Here is a 16,297-nt window from a genome sequence, read left to right on the forward strand (position 1 = left end):
TTAAAACCAGTGGAAATGCTAGTTAGCTGGGGGGTGGTGGTGGTAAGGGAGGTGGGGGAGTGGGGGGGGGGGTGAAGGGTAAAGTAAAAACATGAATTATGTAACCATGGAAAATTTTTCTAAAAATTAAAAATTAAAAAAAAGTCTTCAGAGTTGTCTTTGCCCCAACTCAAGTTCAAATTCTTTTTTGCTTGGCATTCAAGGCCTTATATAATATCTTGAGGTATTTTACTAATCCAGTTTTGTTATTTTCTCTTCCACCCACCCACCCAAATTGGGCTGCTTTCCATCTTCACCACCAAAAGCCACTCCTCTTCAGTTTCCTGTTTCTGCCTTTGTTCACACTAATCCCTCTGCCCAAGAATGCCTCTTCCCTCTTTTATTCTTTGCCCATTGAATTCCTAACTCTTCTTCCTCGAAGATTCAAATCACATGCTATTTCCTAATTCGATCTAGTGTTTGGCAATACCCTCAGACTGGGTGTACCCATGTACAATTTTTCATGTAATATGTTTTTTAGTGATCTGTATTTGCTCTACTAAATGCTTAACTTCTCTGAGGCAGTGACCATGTCTAAGCAGTTGTTGTTCAGTCATTTCACTCATGTCCCACTCTTCAGGACTCCATTCAGGGTTTTCTTAGCAAAGATACTAGTATGTTTTGTCATTTCCTTCTCCAGCTCATTGTGCAGATTGAGGAAACTGGGGCAAAGTTAAATGACTTGCCCAGGATCACACAGCCAGTGTATGAAGCTGGATTTGAATTCAGGTGCTTCTGACTCCAGGCCCTGTGCTCTTATCAACTGTGCCACCTAACTGTCCAAATATAAGCAGTAGTAAGGTCTAGTTTATAGATTTGAAATTGAGGATACAGGTTAAAAGTCACAGCTTATCCACTTAATACCAGTGTGACTTTAGACCTTACCCTTTTCTGGGCTTTGCTTCCTCATCACATGAAGGGGCTGAGTAATCTTTAAAATTGTTTATAGTTCTGATTGTCTCTCCAAGGCTAATTTTGTAGTCTGAACATAAGGACTGGGCTCTGAACATAAGGACTATGGTTCCCTACCATGGTCCTAGGATTCCATTCCTCCCTGACCTCATTTTACAAGCCAATCCCTCCATCTCATCTTTGTATCAGTCTCCTTACCACCCTCTGTCCCGCTGGGGGTGTGTGTGTGTGTGTGTGTGTGTGTGTGCACGCTCATTGGCATGGCTCCCTTTCTGTGGGTCCAGAAGCAAGGTGGTGATGGCTCTCTGAGGAATCTCTTCAAAATCCTGGCACCTAAACAAGGTAGAAGTTTCCACCACTGTTGGCCCTTTGGTGAGAGAGTTTCAAAGGCAAAGATAGGACCCTAAATCAGTGATGACGAACCTATGGCATGGGTGCCAAAGATGGCACGCATCTCTGTGGGCACATGGGCCAGAGTTCATTATTAGAAAGGCATAGGGACTCTGGCAGAACTGTTCCCCCCCCCCCCTCCACCTTGCCTGATGACATTTTTTCACATTCTCTGCCCCTCTGTCCAGCAGCCCAATGGGAGCTCTTCCTCAGGGGAGAAAGGGTGTGGCACTCCATATCTAAAAGGTTCACCATCACGGACCTAGATTCAGAGTGAGCTATTAAAGGGCTCAGTGGTGTCTGTGGACCTGCCCTTCTCCCAGCTGGCCTTCTTGATTTCTTCACATGCTAGTGCTCTTCGGCCTTGCTCAAGCCCATAGTAATAGTCAAAAAGGCATTTTACTTTGCGGTGAGAGTTTATTGGTTCTTAGTGTCAAGTCTGAATTACAAATGTAAAAGTCACAGACACAAACCGCAGGTACAAATATGTCAAATAATATAAAAATAAGTGGAAGCTAATTTTATAGACCCACTGAATTGAGTGTAATAAATACAATAATAAGCCAGAAAGCTTCAACCACACCATTCAGTCTCACTGAAGTTACAGTAGTGTTTGTAAAAACAAATTTTTAACTTAAGTTGCAAATATTAAAGCATCAAAAGCTAGTATAAAAGTGGCTTTTGGCACATTGTCCATGAGCCCGAGGGTTACATTTGACAATTTGGGACAATTCTGAAGAGCCTGTGTCAAACCCAAGTTGGGAGACGCACCTTTACAAAATCTGTCGACAATTAACCCCACGAGGCAGCTGGACACTCACAGTTTACAAGCTTCTATCCTAGTTACAACTTTGCCTATTATAGAAGCCCAAAGGGCATCCCAGAGGTTACCACTGTGCAAACTCTCCAAAATCCTGATAGAATTTGGAGAGAAATTTTCCTTGGGCATCCCCTGGGGTCAGGGTCTTGCCTGTGGGGCTTCACAGCTGCAGCCCAGATCCTGGCTCAGGGCCCTACAGAAGGTCCCTTGATAAGGTGATTGGATTTCCTCCCCACCCCCACCCCCAAACCAAAACCAACTATAACTTCAGAAATTCTAAATCCCACTCACTCCAGGTGATACAAAACCTAAGCTGCTAACAAGGTCAGCAAAAAAGCAGGTAAACCCCTTGAGGACTCGTTCCTGCACCCTGGGAATCGGAGCTTCAAATTCACGGATTCAGTTCCTGTCCCTCCATTTTTTTTCCCTACAGTAAAAAGATAAGACACAGTGTAATGGCACTTCTTTTTGGGATGTTGGCTGCTCTGAAGGATGGTACTTTCCTAGGCTGACCAGTAGCTAAGGGTCCTCCTGCCTGGGATGGCCGATGCTACCACTTTTCTCAAAGCAGACCATGGGAGAAACACTATCCCAACCCAAAAGAGGTGGCTGACTTTTAGGGGCCTTATTAAGAGTTCATCTAGCAGAGACCAGACCAGGGCCAGTTAGGCCTGGCCTGGGCACTGAGCTCCAAGATCACCACTTACAGGCATTAGTCCTCAAAGAGTTTATACAGTTTAGCCAGATGTGCTAAGACTCTTCAACTAGGTTACCATGGCGTATGTTAGAGTTTAAAGTCCTTTCACCAACCCTGCTTCTCCCTTTCGGACTCAAATAGGAGGGGAAAGGGAGTGAATAATAGTATGGGGGTGGAGAGCTTTGCCCTGTGGCCGCCCAGCTCCAAGCGGTCACCCCTCATCACAGCTTCGCCATTTGGGCTTCAGAACATTTCAAAATGAACATTTTCAGAATCACAGTTTCATATTCAGAGCTGAGGTAATCACATAGTCTTTGATCCCAATGCAGGAGAGGAAATTGGAACAGTAACACAGGTTGGTGAAAAGGCTTTTTCAACGGGTATCATACAGTCAGTCACCAAGAACACTGCAGCGCAGGAAGCAGTACAGCAGCGGGAGGGTCTATGCTATGGATGGCAAGGCCTGGAAGCCGACGCTCTCCTTAAAAATGGGTTCTTTGTGCAGCAGAAATCTCAGACCCCAGAGTGTTGGGGCTTCCCCCAACCTAGAAGAGAGTTTCATGGAAAACTTCAGAGCAATAGTTGAACGAATTGGCCCCTTGATCCCCCCTCCCCATTCCCACCCCCAAAGGCTGCACAATTTTGAGTTTTTAAAAAGAGTTCGGCAGAACAAAAAGAAGCTACAGTATCTTCGTCTATTATTTAATCAATTGCACTTAAAAGTCTACACAGTTATTGATCCCCAAGCAGTAACAACGTGCTAGGCCAGGGCCCATTGTCACTACTTCTCTGCACCAGGCATTTGGTTGCCTGGGCAACTAAGGATCCATATGGCTTTGGCATTACCTCAGTCCCTTCTCATGGCAGGGATGAGAAAGGGCCAGCCAAATTTTGTCTTGGAGATGAAACGTTCAGGCATTTCCACCTTGGGATGCCTTTTTCAATAAGAGGTTTCTTACTGAATAGAATCTGGGTTTTCATCTAACTCAGTTTAAAACACAGATCATCCTCTCCAAAACGCCACCTTTGACTGGCTTCCAAACCTGGGCAAGGCCCTGAAAACAGTTTTGCTATCCTAACCTTAGCAGGCACCAAGTACAGTGAAGACCCACATGCGCTCATGCATGGAGAATTCATGGCATCCATCATGGAGCTTTCTACCAGGGGCAAGTCTTTTCTCCCTCTTAAAAATCTCCCCAGGTAGGTGAAGCCCACTAATGGTGTCACCTATGTGCTTTGTAAAGAAATCACACATTTGACTAAGTCCTAAGGCATGCACAAGACGAAATTCTAAACATAGGAAGCTGAAGGGCTAAGCTGCAACATGACACAACCCATATTCTTAGGGAAAAGGTGGCCTAGAATCTGGAGCCCATGCTTCCCCCCCCCCCTCCATCTAGGCTTCTCTAAGGGGCCAAGTGTATTCTAAATAATCAGTCACATTTGCTTTAATGTCCTACTGAAACCAAAACCAATAGAAGGAATCGTAGAACACCAAACACTTGGCTTGTTTCCTCCGGCCAAAGAGACCAAACATATTTTGAATGTATTTGCCGAAAGACAGTGAAATTTCCTCTCCCTTGGGAGCCAGAGCCAGGGACAGCAAGAAGGCTTGGGGACTTGGAGTAAATTTTCCACAATTAAATCTTATTGCATCATATGTAAGTGGCCAGGACTGGGAGGAAGTTATGCTAGCAAAAACCTGACCTTCCTCTGCCCTAGTGGAGTTGACTTAGGGCTCCACAGAAATGGGGAAAGCAAGGAAGAAGAATTAGAATCCATGTGGGGAAGTCCTACAAGCAACTGGAAAAGTAGCAAGACACTGCCCACCCCAATCTCCTTGTTTGGAAACCTAAAATTAAGCAACATGTCAGCTCCAAACCAAAAGAGTATTGATTAGCCAAGGCCATCAATGTTTTCCCTTATCTCTCCTTAAATTGAGGAGACGGAACAGTGCTGCCGTGATCTATAGAGCAAAGGAAACCCAGGCTAGGCGCTCAGAGAGACATGATCTGCCTCATTAGGGCTTCTTTCTTGGAGTCTGGAAGGGAAAGGAAACCAGCCATTTCCCCTCACATCACAAGCAGCTGTCCAGGAGTCTCCCAAACAAGGCTTTTGGTCTCTATGAAGACACTGCTCTCCTCAGGCACCGTCTCTTGTGGGGCTCTAAGGAGCCTTGGCATTGGCCATGGCTGGGGGCCTACATCAGACCCTTGGTTGGGCCCTACACCAGAGCCAACAAGTCCTGCCTTCTCTCCTTTTCACTTTTACCAGCTGCTTCAAAAAGACGCCATAAAATAAGGGAGGGAGGTCTGAGGTTCCATGCTTCCTCCAGACTCTAACGCAAGACTTGGGTAATGCCAGAGAAGTGAAAGGTGTGGAGGTAGCTTGGGAAAACCCTTCATGCAATTCTGATACTCCCTTACCCTCGAAGAGTGCTTCCCCTATTCCCACAAAACAAGAAACAGCACAAGCCTCCTTCATAGGCTCTATTTTTAGGTCAAGACAGGACTGGACTGCAGACGGCACTTGGGGGACAGGGCAGGTTCAAAGCACTCCTGAGCCTACTTTATGGGGTATCTCTAGACTCTCATTCTCCTCTGTCCTTGGAAAAAGGAATGAGGGTCCAGGTGACAATTGTATCTTGCATCAGGACCACATGCAAATGAGACAGCACAAACAAGCACACCAGACGGAAGAAGCAACTTCCTGCCAGGAAATGTGGCCTTGGGCATGTTCAAGAAAGCAGAGGGCCAGAAAACTCATGAGTGTGTCTGACATTGTGAGAGCAGGGACAACATGTGGAGGTGGCAGCCATGCTGCTGGTACTTGTACCCAAGACTCTTCCCTGGGCACAGAAAGCCCGCCTGGGCTAGCTTGGGGGCTTCTGCTCAAATAGGTCTGGGTATTCCTGTTGCTCCAGCTCTCGGTTGTACTTCTCAATCTCCCGGTTTGCTTCTTCTACATAATCATTCATAAACTGGTCCATTACTAGTTTCAAATTAAGGAGTTTAATGCAGTCTACTGGCACCTACCAGCCAAGAATACTGAACTGCTACTAGTTCCTAATTATCAATGGCCTGAAGGGATGAGCTCTGCTCCTCATTAGACCCTGCTTCCCTGCGGACAGGTGGAAAGGAAGGGTGAGCTGGCTGAATCTGCCACTTAGATAATCAGTCCCAGGAGAACACAGCTAGCCCTGGCCAGAGGCCTTTCATGTTAGGAGCAGCACAGGTCCTGTGCTGAGGTGACGGGCAAGAAATGATCAATGAGGCTGGGATGCCCCTGCTCCTTCCCATCATCCTCAATCCCCAAGTGCCAAAGAGGCAGGAAAAAGGGCTGACAAACAGCCACGGACAAAGGGAGCCCACTCTGCTGCAATCCAGTGTAATGTGCTTCAACACAACACAACACAAACAACTTTGGATTGCATCATGAATCAGGGTATTGGAGAGCTTGTCCACACCTACCTTCCCTCCTCCTCCTCCTCCTCCTCCTCCTCCTCCTCCTCCTGCCTCATGAGGGAACATGCCACTAACTGGTTCCACATGTTGAAATGAGGAAGCAGCAGCTCCCTCCTGGCCCCCTTTCCCTAGCCTCAGCCTCACCCATGCTGCAGGCAGAGGCTGTCCCCTCTGAGCCTCCTCTGGGACCTCCTGTCCTCCTCAGTGGAGTGATAGAGAGATGGGCCTGGTGGCTGGGTGCAGTCACACTCAGGCCTTCTGCTCTGTGCTCTGAGGAGGAGGAGGAGGAGGAGAAGGAGGAGACAGTTTCTTTCCTAGTCTAATTATTGCGACGTTTTCCCAAAGGTGAAGATGCCAACTTTGTCCCAGTAGTTTTCTCCCTTCTACCATAGGATTTAAGCCTGGAGATCTGCTTTGTGCAGAGCCAGTGTTTCTGGAATGCCTCTGGGGAGCTAGAGACTGGGCTGCACACTGACTGTGACTCAAACCTCCCACAGGAAAATCTATTCAAGCCTACACCTGGCTTTCTCCATAGCCCTGCTGATTCAAGGATACGTGGGTGATAATCAGTTTTATCGCCAAAGAAGTTGACAAATTGGGTTCCATTGTAAAAGTAACCTGCAGGCAGAGGGTCCAAGTGGCGTTTCACCTGCAAGAGACAACAGAGATCATTAAAGATGCCCCATGTGCTCTCAGGGTCCCCTCCCTTGGCTAACAGGTTTCTGAGTGCTTTTCCTCTGTTCCAAGGCCAGCAGCCCACCTCTCATCTCCTTTCTCTCCCCTCACCCCAACCTTCTACATACAGGGCAAGAGAGAGGGTTAGTGATCCACACAGGCTGCCTTCATCCTCTGAATACAGGCCTAGTGGGGCCAGGTCCTTCTCCACACCTCCACTTCATCATAGGGCAGTGAATCCATTTCTGGTCTTTGTATTTGGAGCTGGAGCAGCAAGGGGCTGCTTGACTCTCCAACTTCTGTCTCAGGGCAGAAGGGGAATCTGCTTTATATTCCCCCCAGAGTAGTGGCTGTCAATGCTCCACAGTGGATCCAAGAAATCAGATCCCTGTAGGGGTTGAAATCTTACCTAATTTCTCTTTGGGAGTCCCTATAATGGCTCTATTCATGGTGGGCCATACTCTGAAGTGTCCATAAACCCGTAAGAGCTCCTAGGACTACCCCCCCAACCCAGTTTCATCAAGTTTGGCCTCTGGGCAGGGGACTTACATGAATGTTCTTGATCTCTTGCAGAGTCAGCATCCCCCTGGTTTTCAAGGCTTTCCTCTGAGGTTTCTGGGCAGAGATTTAGGAATAAGGGTGAGAGCAGAAATCAGATGGAGTGGGCAATGCAGAGCAGGGGCACAGTCAGAGACCCCCATGTGAGTGCTATCTGGTGGTGGTGGCGGCTATGGCTGCAGACTTTTTAAGCCTGGTACAGGCAGAAGACTCTTCTGCCAGAAATTATGCCCCCTTACAGAGGGAGAGATAGCCCCCTCACTTCAGCGAGTGATTTTGCTCCTTCAGTTCTAGTAAAGCTGACACTGTGATTGATACAGTTGGGCTTTTCTATACTGATTGCACTTATTGCTGGGGACCTTGGGGTACACTGCCCAGCCCTACACCTGAGGCTTTAGTAGTTTCTCACTGCTTCCTTTGTCCATCCTAAATGTCTTAATACAAATTCCACTGGTGGAATCCAAGGGAGGCTAAACTGTTTGCATACAGGACCATGGGGTAGACCTGGGATTCACCCCAAAAGGCAATCAGAGGGCTGCTCCAGAATTATTTGGTTTCTTTTGGCAGGGGGGCTGGCAGGGGACCTGAATGAACTTGTACCTTACCCAGACTTTGTCAGAATTTCTGCCTCTGCTTTTACCAGTGCCACAGGACAGGCATTTGGTCTTTTTTCCCTCCCTTTCTCTATCTGCTCCCCTTAGAAAGCCTTGGCATAGTTTAAATAGCTGACTGCCTAGGCTGTCCTGGAGATGTTATTGTAGGGAAGGAGCAAGAGAGGAGGAAATTAGGGAGCACTGGAATCCCAGCAGCTTGCTCTTCCTAGGAAAGACCACCCACTGAAGGCCTGGGTGGGGTCGATGGAAAGTTACCCCAGTGGTGGCCAGACTGTCAGGGAAGACTGCTGGCTGGGGGCTGCCTGGAACTGTTCCTGGTCATGCCTGTGCCCATATCTGGCCCAGTGCCCAGTAGGAACGTCCCCACCCCATGAGAGCCACACCTGCTTTGCAGTTTGTCGAAGCCAGTCCTTTACACTCTCCTCTTTCAGAGAGCAGCCAATGAATACGAGGTAACTCTCCTGTTGCCCACTGCTATCTCGGGGAGCTCCACGGGAATCTGGAGGGGGGGTAGGCCCCTCTAGAACCGGCACAATGCTTAAGGAATTAGTTAGTGTGTTGTGACAAACTTCCATCATTTTCTCTGAGTCTGCAAAGGAGAGAAGAAAATTAGTTCTCTGAGGACCACTAATAGAGTTTCCCACAGGCTAGAAGAAGGTTTCTTTGAAAGGGGCGTTACATTCCCAAACAAGACCAGGCAGCTAGATCTCCTCCGTGGCTACCATCAGCCTACTGCTTAACCCAAGTATTTGAAATGCCAGGTACATTCTTCTCTTGCCCCTAGGGCCCTCTAAGACTGCAGTGGCAGACTATATCCAAGAGAAGAAGCATCCCCAGGGGAAGAGAAGTCTTTGTTATGATTCAATCTAGAGCTGGGTGTGTATGTAGCTCCAGGCCTTCTCCTCCTCTTCCCAGTCCTATGGAAGTTAACTCTTCTAAAGCATCTTTTCGTCTTCAACAATCATGCTCTTAGAAGGTCTTTTCCCCCTGTGAATTCCTCCCGCCCTTTACATTACTTTTTTTTCAAACCAGGAGGACTGAGGCAAAAATAAAGCAGATTTATAAAGGACTCCTGCCAATAGGCTCAATCAGATCTCTGGGGATCAAAAGAAAGGAAGATTTCATTCATTCATCTCACTAGTGGAATGGGTGAAGTAAGAATCACTAGAGAAAGCAAAGACTGGCAAGTTACTGCACCAAACACCCTTCTCTGTAATTAACTGTGGAGTTAGGGAGAAGGCACCCAGTGAATAATAGATCCTTCATGAAAGTTCTAAGGGACTCCCACACTTAAGCTTCCAATTACCTGAAAACTTCACTTTGCCCAGAATGTGGTAGATATTTCCAGAGAACGGGCTTTGCTTAATCAAGGACTTAATTGCTGTTGGGAAGAAGAGGAGAAGGCCGTTACTGGTTTTACCTGCTGGTTCCCTTGTGGATAGTGCCAGAACTTAGTACAATCACTGCTGGAAAGGGCCACTGACTGAGTGGGTGCCTACTTGTGAGGAAATGAATTTTCTTATTACCAGTGAGGATGACATGTTCTGATTATTGTCTAGAAAATGTGGGAGGTTCTGGAAGGTACTTTCCTGGTTTAAGGAAAAAAAAAAAGAGGCATCCACATGTGCAGAGGGTTGGGGGTGAAGCCAGCAACTGAGCTGGGATAAGTATGAAAGGTTCACTGTGCTCCCCAGGTGGCAGGATTTGCAGCACTGTAAATGACAACTAATGGGCAGCATAAATTGGAACTTGGCAGAAACTAGAGAGGAGACAGGTTTGAGGGCTGATGGCAGGGTCCCCCTAAGCAGCAGCAGGTCGGCTGATTATGTGCAGAGGCCAGGTGCCCAGTTAGTTTTTAGAGGGAAAGGGGAGATTAGTTACTGCTACATAATAACCATCTCTATAAACAAATATCAATATAGTATATGTATTAAGATAAATATAAATATCCTGTATCAATCTTATTTGCATATAGTTGTTTGCATGTTGTCTCCCCCATTAGATTGTGAGCTCCTTGAAGTCAGGGACTGTTGGGTCCTTTCTTAGTATTACTAGCACCTAGCACAGTGCTTGGTACATTTAATGTTTGTTGATTTGACTAGTCAGCCCTGGAGGATGTGTTAGGAGATCTTAGGAGTTTCCTTGACTCAATACTAAGCTGTCATTTTTCTTGGTTCCTTGGGTTAAAAAAAAACAAACTTGCACCTGATTTTCATATATGTCACACTCCCTGAGTGTGGTGTCCTGAGGGCTTTAGGGGGCTCTTCTCCCTCTATACCATTTCATTTGATGATGTCATCAATTTTCATGGATCGATTTTTCTCTAAGCAGATGATTTGTCCATCTCCAACCTTTCTGCTGACCTCAGGTCTTCAACTGTCTACTGGACATCTTGAACTGGATGTCCTATAGACAACTTAGACACAATATAGCCCAAACCAAACTCATTATCTTTTCCCCCAATCCCTCCCCTCTTCCTAATTTACTTCACCCTGTAGAGGGTATTATCGTCCTCTCAGTCTTGGCTTGAAATCTAGATGTCACCTTTGACTCCTCACTCTCTCTCTCACCCCCAACCATACTTCTTGAAGACAAGCACTGTTTTTTTTGGAATTTTTTTGTATCCCCAGCACTTTGCACAGGGCCTACCACACAGTAGACAATAAATGCCGATTGACTGGATTAACTAAGGGGAAAACGAAGTTTTTCCTATGGGAAAAGACTGGGAGATCTAAGAGTCCCTAAAGAGCTCAGGCAAAGAGGGAGATGGTAAATCAGACTAGTAATAATCATTCTAGCTTTTAAAAGAGAGACTAAAACAAATCTTGGATAGGAAACTTTCAGTGTTTGGCTGGCAAAGCTAACTTTCATCCAGCTATGCTTGCTGATCAAAATCAATGTCAGCCCAGTTTTAACAACTGTATGGTCTTAGAACCTGCTCTCTATAGCTTAGTACCAATTCCCGTGGGGCAGGGAAACTCTCCAGAGGGGAGTTTGGGCCAATCTGGGTGACAAGTCTAAGATCTTGTCACCCTTCCCTCTACAACATGCCACCCCACCAACTTCTGCCTCCTAGAGCACCGACACTGATCAGAGAAAGGTTAGTTGGTTTTGGACTGGCCTCAAACATCAGCCTCTCTGGTTGCAAAAGGAAATATTAACTTTCACTTACTCTTGTTCCCAGGCATATCTCAGTGAGCCTTACCTTTGCATTTGGCCATGAAGCGAGTCTTCTCCAAGGGACGACCAAACCAGACACAGATCTGAACCATTGGGGGGAAGACAGACCCTGCACGAAATTTACCTTCATACCTTCAAACAAATGCAAATTTGAAAATATGATTATTTTTTTGCATATTAATATATTGTACTAGATTTTCATTTTTGTGCATGTAGTGTTGGAAACATTCTTATGCCTCATTAATGTATGCTTCAGATTGGGGGGCTGGTGGACAGGGTCCTAGTGCTGCCCATTTCAGATCCGCCTGCCTGATCCTGGCTCTACCCAGTGGCCATTTCAGAGTTCTGCTTAGGCTCTGCAGCCACAGTAGCTCCGAGCTGTGTGCTTACCAAGGACCACAATGGATTTCCCAAAGTCCAAGGGAAGTAATATATCTTCCCTGTCACTTAAGGGCATAGACTAGAAGCTGGGAATTGTGGGATCTTGGTGCTGTCCTCCTCTCCTGGAGGTTTTGATAGGACAGATTGGCTCTCTCCTGGAGGAACAGAGAAGGGTCATACCACCAGCTCCCATTTCTATAGAGCTTGAAAGTTCACAAAGTACCTCCCCATTATAATTGTAAGACAGGTAGTGTCAGTATTAGTATTTTCATTTTATGGAAGAGGAAACTCAGGTGACCTTTCTATGGAAGGACACTGCTATTCTCAGGAGAATGAGCCATCTTCTGGACTACGGAAAAAGCAGTTAAGGGCACAGGGTTACACTCAAGGAAAAAACAAAACAAACAAAATATTGGAACTGGTTTCCCAATACTTAGGGGTCTTTTCAAACTTTCCTTCTTACAGTTGCTACTACTGAAAATGCTTCAAGCAAAAAAGGAAGCCAAAGAGATCCTCATAGAAGACAGGGAGTAGAGGGGAAGGTTCCTTGCCTTAATTAGTGTGGATCTTATTTATACTTCAGCAGACCAAACAAAGATATAACAATGAAAGAGTCCCTTTTAGCCTGGCCCAGGAGCCAAAATGATCTCTCTACATACAGGAAGTAGGCCCAGGCCAATACTAACAGCCAGGAGAAGGACAATCTCCTACAACAGCCTTTGTGCACCTAGTAACAACAGGCTTCTCAACCACACAATGGTTGGGGAATCCAGTAGGGAGACTCTTCCTTTCTTCCAAGTGCTGGCTGCTTTTCAGGGAAAATCCATGAACTACTAGCCAAGAAGGCCAGTGACACCAGCTCTTCCAGAAGCCCATTAGTGAAGATCCTTCCCACCTTCTACTGACTGACCTACTGAGAATGAGAATCCCAACCCCTTTGGATATAAAAACCTAGATATTCGAATCAATCAGCATTTAGCCAAAGTAAGTGACTAATCTGGGGTAATGATTAATAGAATTATAGCAATTCTATTGTTTTTAAGGTTTTTAAGCCAACTCAATGTAATGAATTTAGCTATTTTCTCTGTAACTTCCTAATAGCTATCTTTCTGTAACTCTGAACAAGGCAACATTTAGCAATAGTGTGATCCCATCCAAGCAGAAGGCCTGTGGAAGGGTGTGACGAATTTATGGGAAGGCAAGAAGGTCATACCTTCTGAGTATATTCTCTGATGGATCTCTGAGCAGGTGCCCTAGCAGGAGCTAACATTATAGTCTATACCCCCTTACGACATAAGGCATTATCCATCTTGCCAAATAGGAAATGCTGTCTAGAGGACTGGGGACTGGCATATTGAGGACTCAGGGTTGGCCTCGGACCTCTGTTGACTATGAGGTCATTGTCAGAAAGTGTATCTCCCACCCCTCAGGTTAGGGTATATAAGTAATGAGACATCTCATTCAATTGTCTTAGGTGGGAGGAAGCCCAGTGACTGACCTTTGCTGAGGGACACCGATCTCTCTCAATAAATCTCTGATTAGTTAGGAATTTGCCTTTTTGTTTTCTTTCAGATTATTTAGCATAAATATTTAGGAAAATATTTAGCATAAGGCATCTCCCAACAAGCAGGCAATATATTCCATTAGTTGTGAGACTGGGATCAGATCTCTACAAGGGCAATATCCTGCCAAAGGAAGTCTAGGAAAGAGATCTCAGATTGACAGGAGAAAAGGGGAATTTGGTTCTTTTATTTTGTTCCCTCCCCAGTGAAATCTTTTCATGGTTTTTGGCCAGGCCAGTTTTGGATGGGCTGAGGGCTATGACTTTTGGCATGTGGCAGAATCAATTCCTGTGCCAACCAATGCAGGACCTCCCCAAAGGTATGGCAAGGCAGGATGGAAGACGGTACTGTCCCAGCCCCCTGACCAATTATTTCCTAGAGCTGGGGAAATCAAGAGACTTCTCAGAAAGTAGGAGGATATGAAACGGTCTGTTACCAGATTTGTTATATCAGATATAGTAGTGGGGACCATCTGATGCTAGGGATCTCTGCTAAATCCCCACTTTCTTCAGTGAAGATAGAAGAAGTGAAAAGGAAAAATGTTTTTCTAACATCTAATTCTGGTCCAAATGGAAGGAAGCACTGACGTGGGTTGCAAAGGTAACAGGAACCTTAGAAGAAATCATCTGAGATTTTGTGATAGCCAAAAAAAGAATGCTGAGGAGAGTCAGAAGTAGAGGGCTGGTTACAATACAACTTTAAGAAAACATATTTCAAAAAAGTTAGATAAATGATAGGCAGAAACCACATTATTCATTCTGAACTGATAACATCCACCACATAATTCCCCAAACCTATCTGACTTGAGCCACATAATGACATGACTAAACGTCAGTCTGTATTATTTCATAGAACTGCATTATCTCTACCAATCTTAATTTTGACATTTCCCTGTGAAACACCACCTCCTATTCTCTCCTCTTCCTTCACTAACACTAAACCTGTTCATTATCCTCATCATGTCTTCTAGTCCCATAACCCCTTCACTACTCTCCTCCTCTGTCTTCACTTGTCTCCATGCCCAGCTATGATACTTCCCTAGAATTCTCCCCCATCCCTCCCACAATCATTCCACCCTCCTAATGCTTAGCCCTGGGCATCCATGGAATTCCTCCTGTTTATAGGCTACTCAATATTGCTGGAGAAAGAAATGGAAAACTGAGTCGGTCATCAGGGCCTCTGTATAACCTTGGCAGCTCTCTCCCTGTTACTCTGGATCCCTACTGCTCTTACTCTTATTGCTCAAGATGACAGTTTTAAACTTTTCTTCTCTCCTTAGCATGGTGCCTGGCCCCTCACAGCCCCTAATCATCACTGTTGCCTTGCCTTAAGCACTTGACCCTTCTCTTCTAGTGATGCTTTAGCTTCCTCCTTTATTGAGAAGATTACTGTCTTCTGACAAGAGCCCTTTTCTTCCATTCCTTTCAGCAAAGCTTTCAGCAGCAAAATATCCTTTACCTCCTTCTCATCTGTTTCAGAAGAAAAACGTTTCTACTCTTGGTTAAAGCTAATCCTTCTCAGGTATCTTGGATTCCATCTCCTCTCCCCACTTGCAGGCCCAGTTCCAACAACCATCCCCTTTTGGTCGTGTTCCCTGGAGTCTCCCTCGCTCCTCAGATCGAATTAGTTGCAAAGCTGGTCCTAGCACTTCTCTCTACAACATCTCTCAGGTTGTTCCTTTCTCTTCACTCTTACAGCCATGCCCTAGCCCAGGCTTCCTTTGCCTCTCCCCTGGGCTACTGCAGTCATCTCCTACCTGATTCTCCTCTCTCCAAGGCGATCCTCCACACAGCTAGCTGACGGAACAATCTTCAAACACACCCCATGGCTTCAGCAGCGCCCTATTACCTCTGACTAGATACAATCCCAGGCTGGCACAATCTGGCCCTCGCCAACCTTTCCAGACTGACAGCACATGATTCCTCTCCCTATTCCAACCCCTCTCAGTCACTGTCAGTGATTCTGCTGTTCTCTTTAAGTCTTCTCACACCCTCTCCTCTCCTATCAAATCAATTGTCAGATTCTGCAAATTCTATTTCCCAGAATCGGAGGCCCTCAGACTTGAACGAGTCCCCGTTACCTCAGAGCCAAGAGGCAGTTATCAGTTTCACTGGTGCCCAAGTTCTGCTTGTGAAGTTTTCCCTTGAATTAGCCAGCCCCTCAGTTCCACGATGAGCCTTCAAGATCACACCTCATACCTCCCTTCCTCACCCCTCCTCTTCTCTAACAAACTATCTCCAGTTCCTACAACTGATCTTCATCTAACATGACCCGTCATCATCTTCTGAAAACTCTCCTTCCTAAATCCAGCACCCAGAATGAACTGAATACTCCATCGGAATTAGCCCAGCAGTAGAGCCTCTGTCTCTAGCTGTTGATACTGCTGAAATCATTTTGAATCTTATCATCCCAAGAGCTCACTGATAGCACCCTGTCTCAGCACCCACCCCCCAGCTCTGTACCATCTGTACATTTGACTAACTTGCTAAAAATATTCAACAGCACAGGGCTAAGCATAGGTTCCTCTACACTCCAGTCTAACTGGACTGCCTGGTGTCTTCCTATACATGTCCCAAGTTCTCCCAGCTCTGTGTCTTTGCTCATATTGCTGTCTTAGGAACATCCTTCACCCCCCAACCCAGGGAATAACCACCTTTTAAATACTCAACCCAATATTTCAACTTCTAGAACAACTTCCCTGATTCCTAGGCTCAATGCTGACCATCCCTTTCAGATCTCATATGTGCCATTTTAATACTTTTCTTTTACATACTGAATTTATTGAACACACTGTTTAGCATAATAATTGCTTCTCAGAAAACTCTCAAGCCACCGTACTAAAACTCTCTAATGCATATGCATTATATGCCATTCTAGTCAATGTTTCTGCACATGACTTGTCCCTCTACCAGACTATGAGTTGGGTAGGAAGGGTGCCTATAGAAATTTTACATTTTATCCAGTATTTCTGGCAGTACTGTACCCTTAAATTGAGGACTTAGTAA

The 16,297-nt window shown here is 45.8% G+C and overlaps 1 protein-coding gene across 1 annotated transcript in view; it reads right to left on the reverse strand.

Moving 5' to 3' along the window:
- Window positions 1-5,064: 5,064 nt before the first annotated feature.
- The window catches only part of DNAAF9 (dynein axonemal assembly factor 9), a 129,836-nt gene continuing 118,603 nt past the window's right edge, over window positions 5,065-16,297 (reverse strand). The window contains exons 29-34 of the mRNA XM_044680921.1: window positions 11,375-11,481; window positions 9,476-9,550; window positions 8,553-8,758; window positions 7,547-7,612; window positions 6,878-6,971; window positions 5,065-5,849 (exon numbers count right to left, since the gene is read on the reverse strand). Coding sequence (XP_044536856.1) covers window positions 5,731-5,849; window positions 6,878-6,971; window positions 7,547-7,612; window positions 8,553-8,758; window positions 9,476-9,550; window positions 11,375-11,481 — 667 coding nt within the window. The 3' untranslated portion in view covers window positions 5,065-5,730. The remainder of the gene's footprint in view (window positions 5,850-6,877; window positions 6,972-7,546; window positions 7,613-8,552; window positions 8,759-9,475; window positions 9,551-11,374; window positions 11,482-16,297) is intronic.

The sequence above is a fragment of the Gracilinanus agilis genome, chromosome 6 (genome assembly GCF_016433145.1).
Source record: "Gracilinanus agilis isolate LMUSP501 chromosome 6, AgileGrace, whole genome shotgun sequence".
In the NCBI taxonomy this organism is placed as follows: Eukaryota; Metazoa; Chordata; class Mammalia; order Didelphimorphia; family Didelphidae; genus Gracilinanus; species Gracilinanus agilis.